Raw genomic sequence first — 17,178 nt, forward strand, 5'->3', positions numbered from 1 at the left:
GCGTTTGCGGGGAAAACCAGCTCCAGCTCATCGGAATTTAAAGGGATAAAATTCGGCAACAAAAGCAGTTTTCTGCTGAGCCGTTAGAATCTGCCCTGATTTCAGCCGCTTTTCCGAAGTCGCTCAAATAGCCGCCCGCGTTTGACAGTTCTGTCAGCGGCTCTGCACACCGTGATAGAAATTTAAAAAAATGCGACGCGCAACAATTCAGAAAAATTTGCTTTCATGCTTCCTTATGTTCATTTTGAAGAAAAAAATACTAAAATTTTATCAAGTTGTGTAGTAAAAATCACAAGATTTGTTATTTTTCAATATAAAAAAAAAAAAAACAATATTTTTTGCACGCTGTCATTGATAAGCACCGCAGCACAGCCCACTGTGCAACTGACGTGTTTTTGTCGTTTATTTTGGGTTGATTCATCTTCGGCCCTACATTCCGCTCGGCTGTAGAAAGTGCGCAGAGAGCTTGAAATTGTTGTTTAGTGCTAAAGTTACCACAAATTTCGGGACGATTGTTGTAGCAAAACAAAAAAAGGTCTGCTCGTGCGACACCTGCAACGAAACGATTGAGAAGATAACCAGCGAAGCAAGTGCAAAAAAACAGCGGTGCAACACACAAAACAAACAAACCCCGACTAATCATCATCATCATCGTCGTCATTTGTGCAAGAATAAAAGGTCGTAGTTATTTGCTGCGACGAGCGTGACTCATCAGTCGAGCTGGACCACCAATCGCGGGGCGATAAGCGTGAAAATTAGCAGTCGAGCTTGGCTGTGTGGCTGTGTGGCTGTAGTTGGTGAAGCTACAACGTTGGGCAATCCGCGGGTGATCTATTGTTTCGAGCGGGAGGGAAAAGCGGTCTAGAAAATGTCGCTAAACACCGCACACGCCAACAATGGCGTACTGATACACGCTGGCGAAGGGTAAGTTGGCCATGTTGTTTCGTTGTCTTACTTTTTCTACTCAAATGTAAACACAACACATACACACACACACATGCGTCATTACCCTAGAACGGTCTGGTAATGTAAGCAGACCAGTGGCGAGAATACGAGAATTTTCCGGACATTTCCATCCATCATCATTCTTCCATTGTGATTGTTTTTCCTATCGCTTCTTCTCCCTTTTACAGAATACTCATCTTCAGCGATCATGTGACGATTGAGTTCTCGGGCCACAGCAACGGTGCGATGAAGGGTAGCAAGCAGGGCCGCGTCTACCTCACCACGCACCGCGTCATCTACAACGGCAAGAGCGAGACGGACGCGCTGCGCTCCTTCAGCATGCCGTTCGTGTCGATGCGCGAGGTCGAGGTGGAGCAGCCCGTCTTCGGCGCGAACTACATCAAGGGCAAGGTGCAGGCCCAGCAGAACGGCAACTGGGAGGGCGAGGCGAAGTTTAAGATCGTCTTCAAGCACGGCGGTGCGATCGACTTTGGGCAGGCGATGTTGCGGGCGGCCTCGATCGCCCAGCGCAACGCGGGCAACGCTCCGCCACCGCCGTACACGCCGCCGGGCGGTGCGTGGTATGCGGCCCCACCGCCCGCTTACACCCCGAACCCGTACAACTACGGCTGGGTGCCGGGTGCGGCCGTCTTTCCCGAGCAGCCGCAGCCGAACACGATCTACATGCACGACAGTCCGCCGCCGTACCCGGGCATTGTGCCGGGAGCGGCCGGACCGACCGGACCGGCCGGCTACCCGTATCCGCCACAGCAGCAGCAGCAGTTTGCCGGTGGCTATCCGCATCCGCCGGCGTCCGGTGCCGGCTACCCGATGCAGGCCGGGTTTGTGGGTGGACCGGGCGCTGGCTACCCGAACGGGAACGTGGCGCAAGGTGGCTACCCGCAGCCGGGACCGTCCAGTGGTGCGATGGGCTTTACTGCGCCTCCACAACCGAGTAAGTGAACAGAAGTTGATGCTGATAAGAGTGGTGGTGATGGATACACTGCTGTAATTCCTGGATTTACGAGCTTCTGGTTTGCTTGACAAGTGTGAACCATTTTATGCTTGTTTGGAATAAGTTTTTCATGTCGACGGTTGGAAACATTTCAACAAAGATTGTACCTCCCACTGTTTAATCAAGGGATGAAGGAAAGTGCCATGTAAGGGAATGCTTTAAGTTTTTTCCGAGTCAATTTTCAATGTCAACAAACACATTTTACATTGGCTGCGAGATGTTTTTCGACAGCTGTCTAATGTTGTAATTGCATCACAATAATGTTTCAGTTCTTTCGCATGATTTTCAACACGTCTCAAGCTGGATTGAGTTTAACAGTGCTTTGTGATGTGTTGAAAATGATGTGGAAGAATTGAAATTTTAATGTGATGCAAATTTACCATTTGACAGCTGTTGAAAAAGATCTTGGAGGGGGTGAATGACGATGTGCATATTGGAACGTGACTTGGAAAACCTATTAGGAAAACGGTCTTAGTAGGAAATCAATGTTTTCTATCAGAAAAGCATCTCGTTAAGTAAAGAGAGTAAAGAGAGTTAACAAATAAGTCAGAGCCTTTGAGTGCTCTAAGTCAATTTGTGGAATTTTTGAGGATTGTGGCAGCATCTGCAGCTTTTGTCGCGGAACATATGATTTGCGTGCTATCGTTAAGAAATAACTGCGATAAACTGCTTGAATGCTTCAAAATACTGACATCATATGAACATGAACTGCTTGTGAGAACCGCAGTTTTTATCGTAAACCACAGATTGGTCGTACATTAAGGGAACCATTTCAAGAGAAGTGATAACAGCTTGAACATACTTTCACTGAATTTCAAGCAAAACGTTGTACTGGACTGAAACTGTCCCACTGATGATGAAACTGTCTGATACATATTGTCATCGTCCGCTAAACTATTTCCTGGATTCATCGGATGATTTACCCTGTCCTTGAAGCATCTCCTATTCCGCTGAGGAACGTAGAATAGCTTCATTGATCCTTACGCCATGTCTATAGTATAGTATATTCTTCGCCATAGTATATTCTGATTCAGAACACTTCTAGGAATATTAATTCCAATAGGATTCAATACTTTTCCCATTGGGAAATTCAATTTTCGATTTGTACAAGAATTGATCGATATTGGGTGGATTTGATTTTTTTAAAGGATTTGTAATCGATCTTTATCGAATTGTTTGCTGAGAAAGAACTCCTTACTCACATTAATTGGATTGCGTGGACTATGTACAATATTAAATTTCCTCATTATACGAATCCATACTGCTCTGTAGGTTCGAATGTCTAATCCAATTAATTAATAGCTCGATTTAACGTAACCTGATGCTGCAATACTCCTTTTTTTTAGCTTTTAATGCACATTTTTCTTACCTCTCAAATGCTTCTTTTTTCCACAATTTTCCACAGACTCGAAGGAAGCCGAAGCGGCCCAAAGCGCGTACTACGATCCCAACAGACCCCAGACGGCTTACGTTCCACCGCCGGCATATTACGTGAGTTTCGCAACGGCATGAAACCCACCCCTGCAGCCGCAGCCACTAATTAATGGATTCGCATTTTTCCATATCGCTCGTTTCAGGAACCACCGCCAAGCTACAGTTCGCTCAACAAGAAGGAACAGTAAAAAAGGGGAAAACCCGTCGCATGCATTCGTGCATTCGATTACGTTTTTTCATCAAAATCTGAACCCCGAATTCCCTCCTCACGGCCCTCGCAAACAAAAAAAAAACGGGATGTGCCCGGTGGGGGGTTGGTAAGAGTTGTATAATTTGTTTGTTTTCTTTTTTTAATGTAATTGTTTAGATTTTATCGCCGTTTTCTATTGCCGTTGTTGCTTCGCTGCATACAATCACTATTCGGTTGGACATTCTCGGTCGGTCCCTTAAAGGGAAGGGTGACTCCCGATCATGGTTTCGGTGTATGTGCGTGTGGCTGTGCTCATGCAAACAAAACAAAAAAAAGAGCAGATGTAGCAAACACTATTTGCCATTTTATTCAACCATTCCCGTATAAAGAGAGGCGAAGGGTCCGTCAGCCCAAAAGGGGAAAGGGGAACGCGCGCATAACTTTGTCGTTGGTTTAGTACTTCTCCCCCAATCTGCTGCTACGCACTGTTATCCCACACTACGTGTAAAATTGTATTCAAACAATAAATAACCAGTATCTTATACTAAAGCAAACACATCTCAAAACCAGCCGGTTCGTGCGTTTAGTGATAGGAATGTCGTTTACGGAAAGAAATAACAACAATCGGTTCGAATTTCCGTTTTTACGGTTGTATGATGTATATATTTAACAACTGCATAGTGTAAAGTGTATGCCAAATGCGCACTGTATTTGTGTGCATTCCTCCAACATTCTGTTTGATAGAAAATTTATCTATAAAAAGGCTTCCATACACCTCTGCCCCGCATAACATAAAATAACATAAACAAAAAATCGCTTAGTACGTTAACCAACATGTTCCACTATCACCAGACCGTTGTGCACGCTCGCACACTGCAAACCGGGGTTTTGTTTTTGAAAGAAAAACTCCTCTACAGGCTCGACTTCATGAACGGTTTCAAATACATGTGGAATGATTGATTTACGGGTTCCTGAAACAAAAAAAAAATACAAATCAAGACCGTGTAACAACCCGTATTGACCCACCCAATAAGCTTACCTGATTGAGGGGGCTCTTCTTCGCCTCCTCGTACAGCCGCTCGTACACGTTGCCATCGTAGGCGCCGAGCGGCGAACCGAGCACATCGTCCGGCAGGTCAAACGAGTCAACAATGCCGACCGCATTCGGGCGCAGCTCCGTCAGCGCATCCTCCAGCTTCGCCTGCAGCCGGTTGATGTCGCTCTCCGAGATGGTGGTGAACTGTCGAAGAAAGAATTTACCCTGTAGCCCGGGGAAGAAGCTTTCAGCAGTGTGTGACGGCTTACCCGCAGCAAATCGCCGAGCGACTTGAGCGCCTCATCGTACGCGTACAGATGGTAGATCGTGCGCAGCACCTTGGCCAGCTCGGGCGAAGCCGTGGCGCAGCCCTTCTCGATCATCTCGCACCCGGACTGCACCAGGAAGGCCCGACAGTGGGCGTCGGCCGTGCGGGCCAGCTCGATCGAGGTCTGGTTGGTTGCTTCCTCCAGCGTGGCGCCACGCTTCTGCCGCTGCTCGATATGTTCGGCCGCGAGGCGCAGTTTGCTGCAATGAAAAAGGGGTGAAAGTTTAATATTTTTTGGCATATTTTGCTTAATATTTGTGCCCCCCCCCCCTACCCAGCAGCAACGGTTTGCAGGGCGCGAACGATACCGCCGATCGAATCGTCCCAATCCATGCGACGGTTTTTGCTGCTGAGGAACCGGGCCAGATACTGGACGGTGGGCACTAGTTCCTGTCCCCGCTGGGCCTGCTGCCACGCTTTCATCAAGTAGCTGCAAGTACAGTGAAATAAAGCAAGTTAATAAGGTGCTTAAAAAAAGGGTGAAAAAGGTCCCAACAACCATCCCTACCGAGCAGTTTGAAGCAAGAGGACCGTATTTTCGCCCTCGTACGTACAGGCCGCCGTCACCATGCCGTACGTGCCGTAAAAGTTGGAGCACGTCATGTAACCATGGCCACCGCAAGCCATCCGGCACAGCTCCACACCGGCCGCAGCGTCGGCCGTTGTGATCGCCTTCAGACAGCAGGCGATCGCGTGCAGCTCCGGCAGCCGCTCCAGATCGCCCTTGTCCAGCTCGGACGTGACCTGGTTGTACATGTCCCACAGGTTGTCCGACGTCAGCTTGAAGATGATGCTCTTCGCAAGCGCCGGGAAAAGTTTGTACTGCTGCGTCAGATGGTCGATCACCTGCACTTCCGGTTGACTGTTGAAGGAAGAGAAAATGGGTAACATTAAATACACCATAGATCGAGTCCAACCCGTGCGTAACTCACTCCGGATTGATGTGGCTCTGGCGACGGACGGCCGAATAGCGGACGGCGATCGTGACCGCCTTCGACAGGTACGCCGCCATATCGCGGCAGATCACCACGCGCACAAACATCATCGTGCCGTAGGTGAGCGCCTGCGACGGTGGCTTCACGAACGTGCCGTCCTCCAGCAGTTTGGCGTTCTTCATCAGCATGTTCTTGCGCGGGATGCGCACGTGATCGAACCCGAGGAAGCCATTGTTCACCCCGTTCATGCCGAGCTTGTTGCCGATGTCGCCGATCGTGATGCCCTTCATCGGGACGTGCGACTCCTCGTCGCGCAGCTGCACGATGAACGGCTGGATGCCGTGGCACTGTCCCTTGGAGTAGAGCTGCGCCATCACCACGCAGTAGTTGGCCGTTTGTGCCACTGAGGAAAGAGAATTTGTTTAGAAATGTGTGTGCATGTGGTTGGCTTTCCCGATTGACCCAATCCCATCTTACATCCTCCCGGCCACCACTTGTAAGCGGTCAGCGTTGGGCTGTGCAGCACAAACTCCTTCGTCCGCTCGTCGTACGTGGCGGTCGTTTCCAGCCCGCGCAGGAACGTCCCGTGGCCCAGCTCGGTCTGTGCGTACGTGCCAATAATCTCGCAGTTCCAGGCCCGCCCGAACCATTCGGCCTGCTGTTCCGGCGTGCCGTGCCCGAGGATGGCCGGCAGAAACATGACGTAGTGCACGGTGAGCGGATTGCCCTGCTTCAGGATGCCCGTTCCCAGCAGTCCTCCCAGCAGTGCGCTGCAATGTGTGAAGCATTTGTTTGGGAAATGTTAAGCATGGAAACTCACGGAAATCGGTTTGTTGCAAATACTCACGAGTAGTTGTCCACCCCGTCCTGGCCCATTTCGTTCATCTTGCGCACCTTCCGGAACGCGACCGTCGCCTTGCGGACCGATTCCTCGTACAGCTCCTTGTGGGAGAGGAAGTGCAGCGGCACCTTCTCCTGCAGCTCGGGATCATTTAGGAAGAAGTCCTCTGCAGAAAAAAAGCGAAAAGCCATAAATAAAAACAAAGTAAGCGTGGTACAGCGTTTCTGTTGCAGATCTAGCAATCGTGTGTAGTTTGACAAAATGCAATGGCAGATCGGACCTCTTTAGGTTATGGGCCCAGACGAGTAGAAAAAAGGAGCTGGCTACGACACCTGGAAGATTCGCGTCGATGTATTTCTGCAAGCCTGGCAGGTATGGGACGCTGTAGTGAAAGACGTTGCAGAGACGGCTGCTGAGGGGTTCAAGAAATGGACGCAAAGGCCAAGTCATTGCTGGAGAGTATCATCCCGGATGTGTACTTGGGATGTATACAAGGAGAAGACCACGGTGAAAGTAATGTGGAACGTTCTTGAAGATACATTTGACAAGAAGTCCTGGGGAAGGCAGATGGTTATACGATGGTTATAGATCGCACGCCTTAAGTTGAAGGACAGAGGGACGTCGTTGCGCGTCCATCTTAAACAATTTGAGGATCAGATCCTTCGCGGCAGCTTCGAGCAGCTCGATCGAAGCTAGAAGAAAGGGATACCTGCTCTGCCTTACATTGCTTGTGTTCCTGGCGGATGGAAAAGGACGTAAGAACCACGTAAGAACACCAGGAATTCATACTGGATTCAGGAGTCAGTGTCCCTCATGGTTAATTCGGTGTTATTTAGTGGTGGGAGCTCAGAATCGGACCTACCCGATTCTGATTCCGTATGCGGAATCAATTTCAGAGCCGATTCTGGAGCCAATTCCAAAATTGACTCGGGAACCAATTCCGGAGTCGACGCCGGAACCAATTCCGAAGACAATTCCCGAGCCGATTCCGAGGATGGCTCCGGAATCAGAATCGGCTTCTTAATCGAAATCGACCTGGGAATCACAAAATGCTCTGGTAACGGAATCAGAATTGACTTAAGAATTGGAATTAGCTCCGGAATAAGAATTCGGACACAATTCCGATTGCGGAACCGATTTTGACTCCGGACCTAATATCCGGAATCGATTCCAGAAAACTTTGGGGCTAGCCGGAATCAATTCCGACGGAAACTTAAAGGAACAATTACTACTAGTTCAACATCACTAGTGTTTTTCATCCCTGGAAACTTTGAATCAACCGGTATACATAGACTTAGCAAAGAATGGAGAGTGTCTCGTGTTCTCATGAGCGCAGAAAATGTCCTGTATCTGCCTACACTTCGGAAAAATCTCCTGTCCATGACGTAGCTAATGCAGGCTGGCGTGGAAGTGCTCTTCAAAGAAAAGAAGGTGATCTTGATGAAGAATTCTTCAATTCAGACGGGTGTGATATGGAAGGATACGCCAATCTCACAGCTAAAACCGGATAAGTTCCTTAATAAGTGCCAGAGCATCCGGAACAAGATCGACAACTTCACGGAGTACTACAAGAAGATGATGGACTTTGGCGAGGGTCTGACGTCCAAGAACCCGCAGTACACGATCATGTGCGAGCGTCTGAAGGCACTGAAGGACGACGGAAAAACAGGTAGGAGTTCCTCGTAGGATTTGAATTATCGCTACGCGTGTCAGGCCAAGCCAGCGATTGATACGGCGTGTTAGATCTACAACTAGTTTGAGTTCTAGTTAGGTTTGAGTTCTAGTAGTCTGTAGTTGACCAAATGCAAAGGCAGATCGCAGATAGTATAAAACACTACAATGTAAAAGTTAGTCCTATTAAAACTATCAGCTAGAATGGACCATAGAGCTTTCGTTTCGTTCCTTCTCCAAACCGAGCATTCGCTCTCGCTTTAACGTCATTTGTTTACTACGTGACTTCTTTGGCTTCGCGTACGACAGCAAATCCCTTGACCGGGATTGATAAGCGCGTGATTAGCGCATATTGAAAGATTCGTTCGTTTCGCATTCATACATTCACAAATAAAACCGGCCGGACGATAATCTATGTTCACAACAATCTTGAATGCGCGTTAACACTCGCAGGAGGGCACTCGAACGTGAATCGCGCAAAATAACGATGACTTGCAGGCAGAAAATGGGCGCCCGAGGGGAGGCAAGAAGGCGATCAGTAGGTCCGGCAATTAAAGGTATCTAGGCAGATTTAGCGCGTAAGATAACGAAATTGAAATTGAACTTCACCCTTGACCGGTTAGAGGGTGTTTGTGTACGTGTTATTTGCACTGAGAACAATTTATAGCAATCCAGCTGGAATTTTGACCTTAGAATATGATTTGCAATATTAATTTTTGGTAATAATTACCATTAAATCCTCTCAATTAGGTTAAAAAAGTCAGTTTCCCATGCCAAAAACCACCGAGCAGTCTCATTATTGCATTGTTTTACATCGAATGGTCCAGCAATATGGTTCAAGTGTAATCATCCCTTCCTTTCCTACCGGCAAACTATCTCAAGTGTGTACCTTTCAGCCCTTTGCGTGCATTTGTAGTAGAAATCTCCACTTTTAATTGCTCCTAACGTACCCCTACAATTGCCTTGCCCTCTCTAGAACGATCTCGTTCGCGCTCTCGAGTCTCCCAACGCCATTGGCAGTGGGACGAGCGGGGACCGGCTAAAGCTCGTCACAGCGTCTTGCATCATACGGCCGAGACCGGTTCCCGGAGCCCGTGTCATAAAGACAGTCAGACAGCACAACGGCAGCATTATGCTCGCACAAGCGAGAAGCTGCAAAATCCACCGCGCGCGTTCCACTTTCTGACGTTGGCCTTCACAGAGGAAGCGAAAAGCCAATGTACATCATCCCCTCCACTATGCCCCCTCTCCATTCTCACTCTCTATGGAGTCCATCCCTCCCAGTCGCTTACCACGGAATCGCTTCTCCTTCAGCTTCGTCTCGCCGCCAACCCACCAGAGGGTGAACTCTTCGTTGTTGAACGTGCATTTGTCCCGCTCCGCCTGCAGGTCTTTGTTGACGGTACCACTGGTCGAAGGCATGGCTGGTGCGTTGTTGCTTTTCTGTTGTTGCGCTTGCTGGCGTAATTGCGCTACGTGCGCCACGTACTTTCTATTTCACTTGCGACGAAGCGCAATCCAATTTTGCCTCCTTAATAGGGCTCTTCCACCGAGCGACTGATGACTGGGTGGGCCCTTGTTCGTCGAATGACTGCGGAATGACCAGTGGAAGCGTGCTGTTTCGTCGATGGGTGGAGGCTCGCGCGCCTTCCTGTGATTAGGGAGCTTGAGATAGCGCGCTCCCCCTTTGTGTTCCTTTGTGCGTTACTCTTCGGGTCGCGTTCGAACACCATAAACTGACCTTTGGTGCGCTGTAATTGTGGGGTCCTGCAAACGCAATCACGTAAACGCCCAGCTCCTTCACTGACACGTTGGAATGGGCTTTCAACCTTTAAATTCACCCTAAAATTGTAATCGATGATTATCAGTGCGGTAATACACACACGTATCGGATCTTTCTGTGTGCAGCAGGACTGCTGATAAGCTCTTATCGAAGCGGGGGATTTTGAGCCTCCCGCGAACCGCGAACACCAACCAACCTGCACAGTCCACCGTCCGTACGGGAACAGCGCAACGCAACGCAACGGAGACGGTGCTTACAGCTTTCCAAGCGCTTCACACATACACACATGCGGACGAGCATCCCCCACCCCACTGCGGGGCGACTTAAGTAATGCGTAATCTGGTCGCAACATTACGGGGTTGCTTGCTTTTTTGTTGCTGTTGCTGCTGCTGCTGCCCTTTATGCTGTTGTTTATTTACAATTTCATTCCCCGCTGCGAGAGAAACGTCAAACTGACGGACTGTTTATGCGTTCGGGTTGCGTGCTCCGATTCAAACGAACGACCGTTGCAGCTTGCTTTTTCAAAATTTAGAGTTTGTTTGCATTGTTTTCAATTTTGGAGAGCTTAATATGTAATAAGCGAAATTTAAGGTGAAAATAATTAAAATTTTAACACCTACTAATGCGTAAATAAACGAGAATTTTGTGGTAGGGAATAGTTGACCGTTGCTTCAATGATCAAATTTATACCTTCAAACAGCATTGAAGGCTACAGTTTCATGTATAGAACAAAATATTTAAACAATTGTAAATGAAACTTTTAAATTCCAATTGCTTCAACAAACTAAACAAGACCAATTCCTATATTATTCAACCAAATTTGAAATTTCAATATTAATTATAACATAAGTTATGAAAATTTTAAAATTAAAAAAAATATCACATCTCATACAAAATGTATGTGATACCCAGGTAGGCCAATCTCGTAGGTCGTAGAGATAAAGGGTATCAAAAGAAAATATAAAAAATAAAATATTTAGGAATTTTTAAAACATAAGTTTATCATGTGCCCTTTATAAAAATTAAATTTCCTAAAGATATGTGAAAACATTAAATATTAACCATTTTCAAATTAAAAGGTTTTTTCAATTTGAAAAAAAAAATATTCCCGGGCATCCGGTCGTACAGTTTGAGGTTAATCAGTTTTGAATAACGTCGTTTTATTATAGCCCATGCAGATAACAGTTCCCATAACCCCCGATAACATACGATTGGTAGCACCATGTTCGACCCATTCAAGCGTGGGTGTGTTGATTGAGCCCGGCTGCAAGCTCCTTTTTACAAGCTCGAGCGCATGAACGGTTTCAAATACAGATGGAATGATTTGTTAACCGGTTCCTGAAACGATCGGAGGGAATGTATATTATCAAGATGTGCTCAAGTGAGTGCCATTTTCGATTGAATCTCACCTTGTTGAGTGGACTTTTCTGGGCCTCCTCGTACAGCCGCTCGTAAACGTTGCCATCGTACGCACCGAGCGGCGAGCCGAGCAGCACATCCGGGATGGCAAACCCGTCCACAATGCTTACCGCGTTCGGCCGGATGGCCAGCAGGGCCGATTCCAGCTTGGACTGCAGTCGATTAATGTCACTCTCGCTGATCGTTGTGAACTGAGGGGAGAGAAATAACCAGCAAATAAAATAAGCAACAGCTGGGAAAACCCTCTGCTAAGTCACACTCACCCGAACAAGGCTACCGATCGAGTCGAGCGCCTCGTTGTAAGCGTACAGCTCGCCAACGGTTCGCATCACCTTCGCCAGGGCGGGCGACACCCTCTGGCAGAGCTTCTCGATCATCTCGTGCCCGGACTGCACCAGGAAGGCGCGGCAGTGCGCTTCGGCCGTTTGGGCCAGCTCGAGCGAGGTCAGATTGACCGCCTCCTCGTGCGTGTAGCCGGCCTTTTTGCGCTGCTCCACGTGCTCGTTCGCGAGGCGCAGTTTGCTGAAGAATGATGATTGAAATGTTGGAGTGAGAAAAGCGCTTTAAAATCGCATTTGTTTTACAATGCCGAGTGCCTTACCCAGCAGCCACCGTTTGCAGTGCCTTCACAATACCAGGCACGGTATCAATCCACGCATGGCGATTGTTTCGGCTCTGGATGAAGCTGTTCAGGTATTGCACCGTCGGCCCGAGCGGTTGTCCCTTCAGTGCCTGGTTCCACACCTTGATAAGATATCTGTGCAAGCAAACAAGAATATAGAATAGATAAGTAACTCAGGTGCAATGACTCCTCCAGTTCCGGTTACCCATACCTGGCCGTCTGCAGCAACAGAACCGTATTCTCCCCCTCATACGTACAGGCGGCCGTCACGAAACCGTACGTGTTGTAGAAGTTAGCGCACGTCATGTAGCCATGCCCACCGCAAGCCATACGCAGCGTCTCCACACTCTTGGCCGCATCGGCCGTAGTGACCGCCTTCAGACAGCAGGCGATCGCGTGCAGCTCCGGCAGACGCTCCAAATTACCCTGATCCAGCTCGGACGTCACCTGGTTGTACATCTCCCACAGATTGTCCGACGTCAGCTTGAACACGATGCTGCGCGCAATCGAAGGGAACAGTTTGTACTGCTGCGTCAGATGGTCGATCACCTGCACTTCCGGTTGACTGTCGAAGGAAGATAAAACGGGTAATGAAACGCATCATAGAACGAGCTCAATCCCGTGCGTTACTCACTCCGGATTGATGTGGCTCTGGCGACGAACGCACGAGTACCGCACGGCGATGGTCGCCACCTTGGCCAGATGGAGCGCCGTATCGCGCACGATTATGACGCGCACAAACATCATCGTGCCGTAGGTGAGCGCCTGCGACGGTGGCTTCACGAACGTACCGTCCGCCAGCAGTTTGGCGTTCTTCATCAGCATGTTCTTGCGCGGAATGCGCACCTTTTCAAAGCCCAAATAGCCATTGTTCACCCCGTTCATGCCGAGCTTGTTGCCAATCTCCCCAATCACAATCCCCTTCATGGGCATGTGCGTCTCCTCGTCGCGCAGCTGCACGATGAACGGCTGGATGCCGTGACACTTTCCTTTGGAGAACAGCTGCGCCATCACCACGCAATAGTTAACCGTGTGTGCCACTGAAACGGTATGCAATGAGCATTTGTAAATAATCATTGATCGAAGTAAACCATGATTTAGAAATAGCCTGCAATAAATAGAAGAAATTCAACAGCATCTTGCCACTTACATCCTCCGGGCCACCACTTGTACGAGCTGAGCGTAGGACTTTCCAGCACAAATTCCTCCGTCCGCTCGTCGTACGTGGCGGTCGTTTCCAGCCCGCGCAGAAACGTCCCATGGCCAAGCTCGGTCTGTGCGTACGTCCCAAGCAGCTGACACTTCAACGCACGGGGCAACCATTCCGCCTGCTGTTCCGGCGATCCATGCCCGAGCAGGGCCGGCACAAACATGGCAAAGTGGATGCCGAGTGGATTGCCCTGCCGGATGATACCGTTGCCGAGCAGACCGCCCAGAATTTGCCTAAAATCATGCACGGAGAAATTATTGACTTTTAATCAACAAAAAAGAAAGGAAAGAAGCACAACTCTCACATGTAGTTGGACGGATCGCCATTGCCTCGATCTTCGTGGAATTTGCGCACCTTGCGGAAGATGGCCGTCGCCTGGCGGATCGTTTCCTCGTACAGCTCCTTGTGGGACAGGAAGTGGATCGGCGTTTTGTTGTGGAAGTCGGGATCGTTGGCCAAAAAGGTTTCTAAAAAAAAAAGGGAGAAACAAAAAAGCATATTACACAAAGGTAATTAATCATGTTGTAAGAAGAATTGTGAGCTTCTGTGTACGCAAGATGAAGAATTGCGCTTGTAATTTAGATGACCTTCACCGTTGATGGGGTAGGGTGGTGTATGTTTTTGCGCGTTTTATCTGTCCCCCCCAGTGACTCGTCAAATTTTGAGATGAAATCAAGAGGTCCACCATTAAGCCGGCCCGCCGTAAGGCGGTGCGCAATGGTACAAGCCCCCTGTCAGCCGATAACATTATTTGAAACTGTCTATCTTGCCCAGTGCAATCGCGGTGTGGTGCACCCCTTGGGGCAAGATAAGCCAAAACAACAGGCCAAATCATTCCAAAAAAGCCAGAACAGTCTCGAGCCACTAATTCTATTCCCTTTTTATTCGGTTGCATATTTACCTAGATCCTGCTTTTCCTTCAGCTTTTCCTTGCCGCCGACCCACCAGAGGGTGAACTCGTTCCTATCGAAGCTACCCTTATCCCGCTCCGCCTGCAGATCCTTGTTCACCGTGGATGCCGGCATTTTGTGCACGGGGGTTGGTCACACTTCTAGAAACGATCGAGGAATAATTTTATACGGCAGCTCGTCTACGCACTCGGTTCGATTCGATGTAGCCGTCCGTTTGATCGCGCTAACCCTTAAAGCCAATGACCTTTCCCCCAAAGCTCTTCGCGCACAATAGCAAGCAGTGCTAGTAGGAAGCAAGCAGTGCTAGTAGATGCGTACGATCCCTCACTTTTGCGTCTGCGCTAGTTGACGCGCTTCCGTAAACTAACCGCTTGCGCGACTGGTTTTATTGGCGAACAACCCCGCGCACACTGGAGCGCAATGCTATCGCTCGCTTTCCCGCGACGACAACCAACCTCGCTCCCCCTCCCCCCCCCCCCCCTGCCTAACATACCTTTCTCCCTTTATCAGATAACGAGAGAGGGCGCGCGCGAGCTCTCGCCCATACACCCAACCGAGAGACATGCGACAGACGACGGTGGAAATACGGGGACTTTGCCCCGCGTACTGCTACTGGACTGTAGAGTTTGCAGTTTGCACCGAATGCACCGAAGATAAACGATCTCTGGTTGCTTAGTTACGGATGCGTGGTGTGTGTGAGTGTGTGCGTTTTTTAATTAAACTAATAAGGGCTCTTCCACTGCTTCGTCTACTTTCGCACTGCAATTGCAACGAGTTGGATCAAATGCACTTATGCTTGCGGTTATGCAAAACAAAACACATATGATCGTGTATTGGCGCATAAGTTGTTCCCTAATTTGTATGCTTACCAGTTTTATTTTCTTAGATAATAATCCCCAATACAACAGCTTTGAGATAACGTTAACAAAACTACACCTTCTTCACATTTTCACGGTTGATTTACCACGGATTTGCAGGGTGGAATGTTTCCTCCCTTGCACTTACCAACGAACACGATCGTTCGGGACTGCGAGCCAATCAATGCACCCTTCAGCGCTTCTCAACTACCGCTGGCTGCGGCTCTGACCATTGACAGCAACTCAGCTGGCTGCGTACTGCATTCCCGACAAGCAAAAAGCAGGTGGCGAGATTTTGAAAAGAATGATGAAGGGCGGTTGATTCAATTTGTTAGGTTCAGGCCAAACAGACACAAAAAAGCGCATTGAAAGGACCGTAAGCCCATATATTCTACAAAAAATTCCCATTGTTTACTAGAATTAATCCGGAAAAACTCTTATGGGGTAATCCATAAATCACTGAAAGCCCACAAGTAGTGATACAGACAGGCCTTGACCGACAACGGTTGTTGTGCCAAAAGAACAAGAATCGGAGGAACAAGCTTAGTCTAATCGACAGAAAAAAGGAAGCGTTACGAAACGTTACGGAGCGTTACTAAGTGTTACGAAGCGTTACTTTTCACCTTTTTTTCGTTTCGGTGTTTTTTCTGGGTATCAGCCAAATTTTCTAGTCAAATTTGAAGATGGTTGGATAGAGGGTACTAGAGGGTTCAAAGCCGTTTAGTGCTGGTAAGTTAAATTTGTGTTAAATTGCTGTTTTGCACTGCAGAAGCATAATAACAGCAATTTCGTTAGGATTTCGATCGCCAACGGGTGGACCGAATTCCGTCGACCAAAAAAAGGAGGTGTTACGAAACGTTACGAAGTGTTACGAAGCGTTATATTTTATCTGTTTTTCGTTACGTTGTTTTTTTGTGTGTCTGCTACCTAACGATTAACGATAGAACGTAAGTTAACTGGGCAAGGTTAACATTGAAACCGTTCCAATTCACCTGCACGCGTACAGACTCTACCCAGGAAACAGTAATGAACAAGCTTTATCTCGCTCTTTCTGGTATGCTGGTCTGTGGCGCAGAACGAGAAAGCACGTTGACTTTGTTCCCTAGACTGCAATCACTATCCGCAACAGCACGTTGTTCAGCGGGTTGCTGCCTTCGACAGCTGACAGCTTCGTGAGCCGCGCGGCACTGTCAACAAAACCGGTCAACAAACAAAGCAGCCGCTATTTTCAAACAACGGTCAAACTTTCGTGGCCAATGATTGCGCCTTCCGTTCGCCTGTGCACCGCAAAATGAGCGTCAAAATGGGAGCGAACGTGTGCCCGATCACCGAGGAACGGTCGGGCACGGTGCGCGAGGTCGGCGGGCAGGCGGTGTGGAGTCTTTCGTCGTGCAAACCGGGTAAGCAATAGGGGGGAGGTGCCGGGAATCGCACGCCAGCCACAATACTCCGACCGTGTCTTGTTGTCCCTCGGTACAGGCTTCGGTGTCGATCAGCTGCGCGACAACTCGATGGAAACGTACTGGCAGTCTGACGGGCAGCTGCCCCATCTGGTCAACATACAGTTTCACCGGAAGACGACGGTGAGCCAGATTTACATCTACTCCGACTACAAGCTGGACGAAAGCTACACCCCGAGCCGGATATCGATCCGCTGCGGGACGCACTTCAACGATCTACAGGAGGTGGAGGTGGTGGACCTGTGCGAACCGTCCGGCTGGGTCTGTATACCGATCAAGGAGTACGAGGAGATGCTGATGTGCACGTTCATGATACAGATCGCGGTCATCAGCAACCATCAGAACGGGCGCGATACGCACATGCGCCAGATCCGGATCCACTCGCCGACGGAGGGTTCGCAGTATCCGCTCGAACATCACGGCAAGTTTAGCACGATAGAGTTTTCCCAGTTTAGAACGATACGCTAGGGGGGGGGGGGGGGGGAGGGGGGGACGAAGAGGAAGGGGACTTAGTAACGGTA

General features: G+C 48.8%; 4 protein-coding genes across 7 annotated transcripts; 2 read left to right on the forward strand and 2 right to left on the reverse strand.

The window, feature by feature from the left end:
• The first annotated feature begins 389 nt into the window (after positions 1–389).
• LOC120900976 (WW domain-binding protein 2) lies at positions 390–4,138 on the forward strand. The gene is made up of 4 exons (XM_040308625.1): positions 390–924; positions 1,134–1,900; positions 3,366–3,451; positions 3,538–4,138. The coding sequence occupies exons 1-4, from the start codon at positions 869–871 to the stop codon at positions 3,580–3,582; spliced, it is 954 nt and encodes a 317-aa protein (XP_040164559.1). The 5' UTR covers positions 390–868; the 3' UTR covers positions 3,583–4,138.
• A 74-nt stretch (positions 4,139–4,212) lies between these two features.
• On the reverse strand, positions 4,213–10,571 carry LOC120900975 (probable peroxisomal acyl-coenzyme A oxidase 1). Its single transcript, XM_040308624.1, has 10 exons — positions 10,375–10,571; positions 9,688–10,237; positions 6,731–6,890; positions 6,361–6,653; positions 5,881–6,286; positions 5,457–5,810; positions 5,223–5,378; positions 4,890–5,148; positions 4,624–4,824; positions 4,213–4,555 (listed from the first exon to the last, which is right to left on the reverse strand). Exons 2-10 carry the CDS (start codon positions 9,815–9,817, stop codon positions 4,496–4,498), a joined length of 2,019 nt encoding a protein of 672 aa, XP_040164558.1. The 5' UTR covers positions 9,818–10,237; positions 10,375–10,571; the 3' UTR covers positions 4,213–4,495.
• A 735-nt stretch (positions 10,572–11,306) lies between these two features.
• Positions 11,307–15,402, reverse strand: LOC120902981 (probable peroxisomal acyl-coenzyme A oxidase 1). 4 transcript variants are annotated; one of them, XM_040312117.1, is made up of 10 exons: positions 15,346–15,402; positions 14,331–14,480; positions 13,734–13,896; positions 13,370–13,662; positions 12,854–13,259; positions 12,431–12,784; positions 12,199–12,354; positions 11,861–12,119; positions 11,588–11,788; positions 11,307–11,516 (listed from the first exon to the last, which is right to left on the reverse strand). In XM_040312117.1, the coding sequence occupies exons 2-10, from the start codon at positions 14,452–14,454 to the stop codon at positions 11,457–11,459; spliced, it is 2,016 nt and encodes a 671-aa protein (XP_040168051.1). In that variant the 5' UTR covers positions 14,455–14,480; positions 15,346–15,402; the 3' UTR covers positions 11,307–11,456. The 4 variants fall into 4 exon arrangements, with proteins under 4 accessions (XP_040168051.1, XP_040168050.1, XP_040168052.1 ...); XM_040312116.1 differs by lacking the exon at positions 15,346–15,402 and adding an exon at positions 15,210–15,299; XM_040312118.1 differs by lacking the exon at positions 15,346–15,402 and adding an exon at positions 15,277–15,293.
• Positions 15,403–16,354: 952 nt separating this feature from the next.
• On the forward strand, positions 16,355–17,125 carry LOC120901631 (anaphase-promoting complex subunit 10). The gene is made up of 2 exons (XM_040309727.1): positions 16,355–16,597; positions 16,677–17,125. The coding sequence occupies exons 1-2, from the start codon at positions 16,489–16,491 to the stop codon at positions 17,123–17,125; spliced, it is 558 nt and encodes a 185-aa protein (XP_040165661.1). The 5' UTR covers positions 16,355–16,488.
• The last annotated feature ends 53 nt before the right edge of the window (positions 17,126–17,178 follow it).

This window comes from Anopheles arabiensis, chromosome 3 (assembly GCF_016920715.1).
Source record: "Anopheles arabiensis isolate DONGOLA chromosome 3, AaraD3, whole genome shotgun sequence".
NCBI classification, from domain to species: Eukaryota; Metazoa; Arthropoda; class Insecta; order Diptera; family Culicidae; genus Anopheles; species Anopheles arabiensis.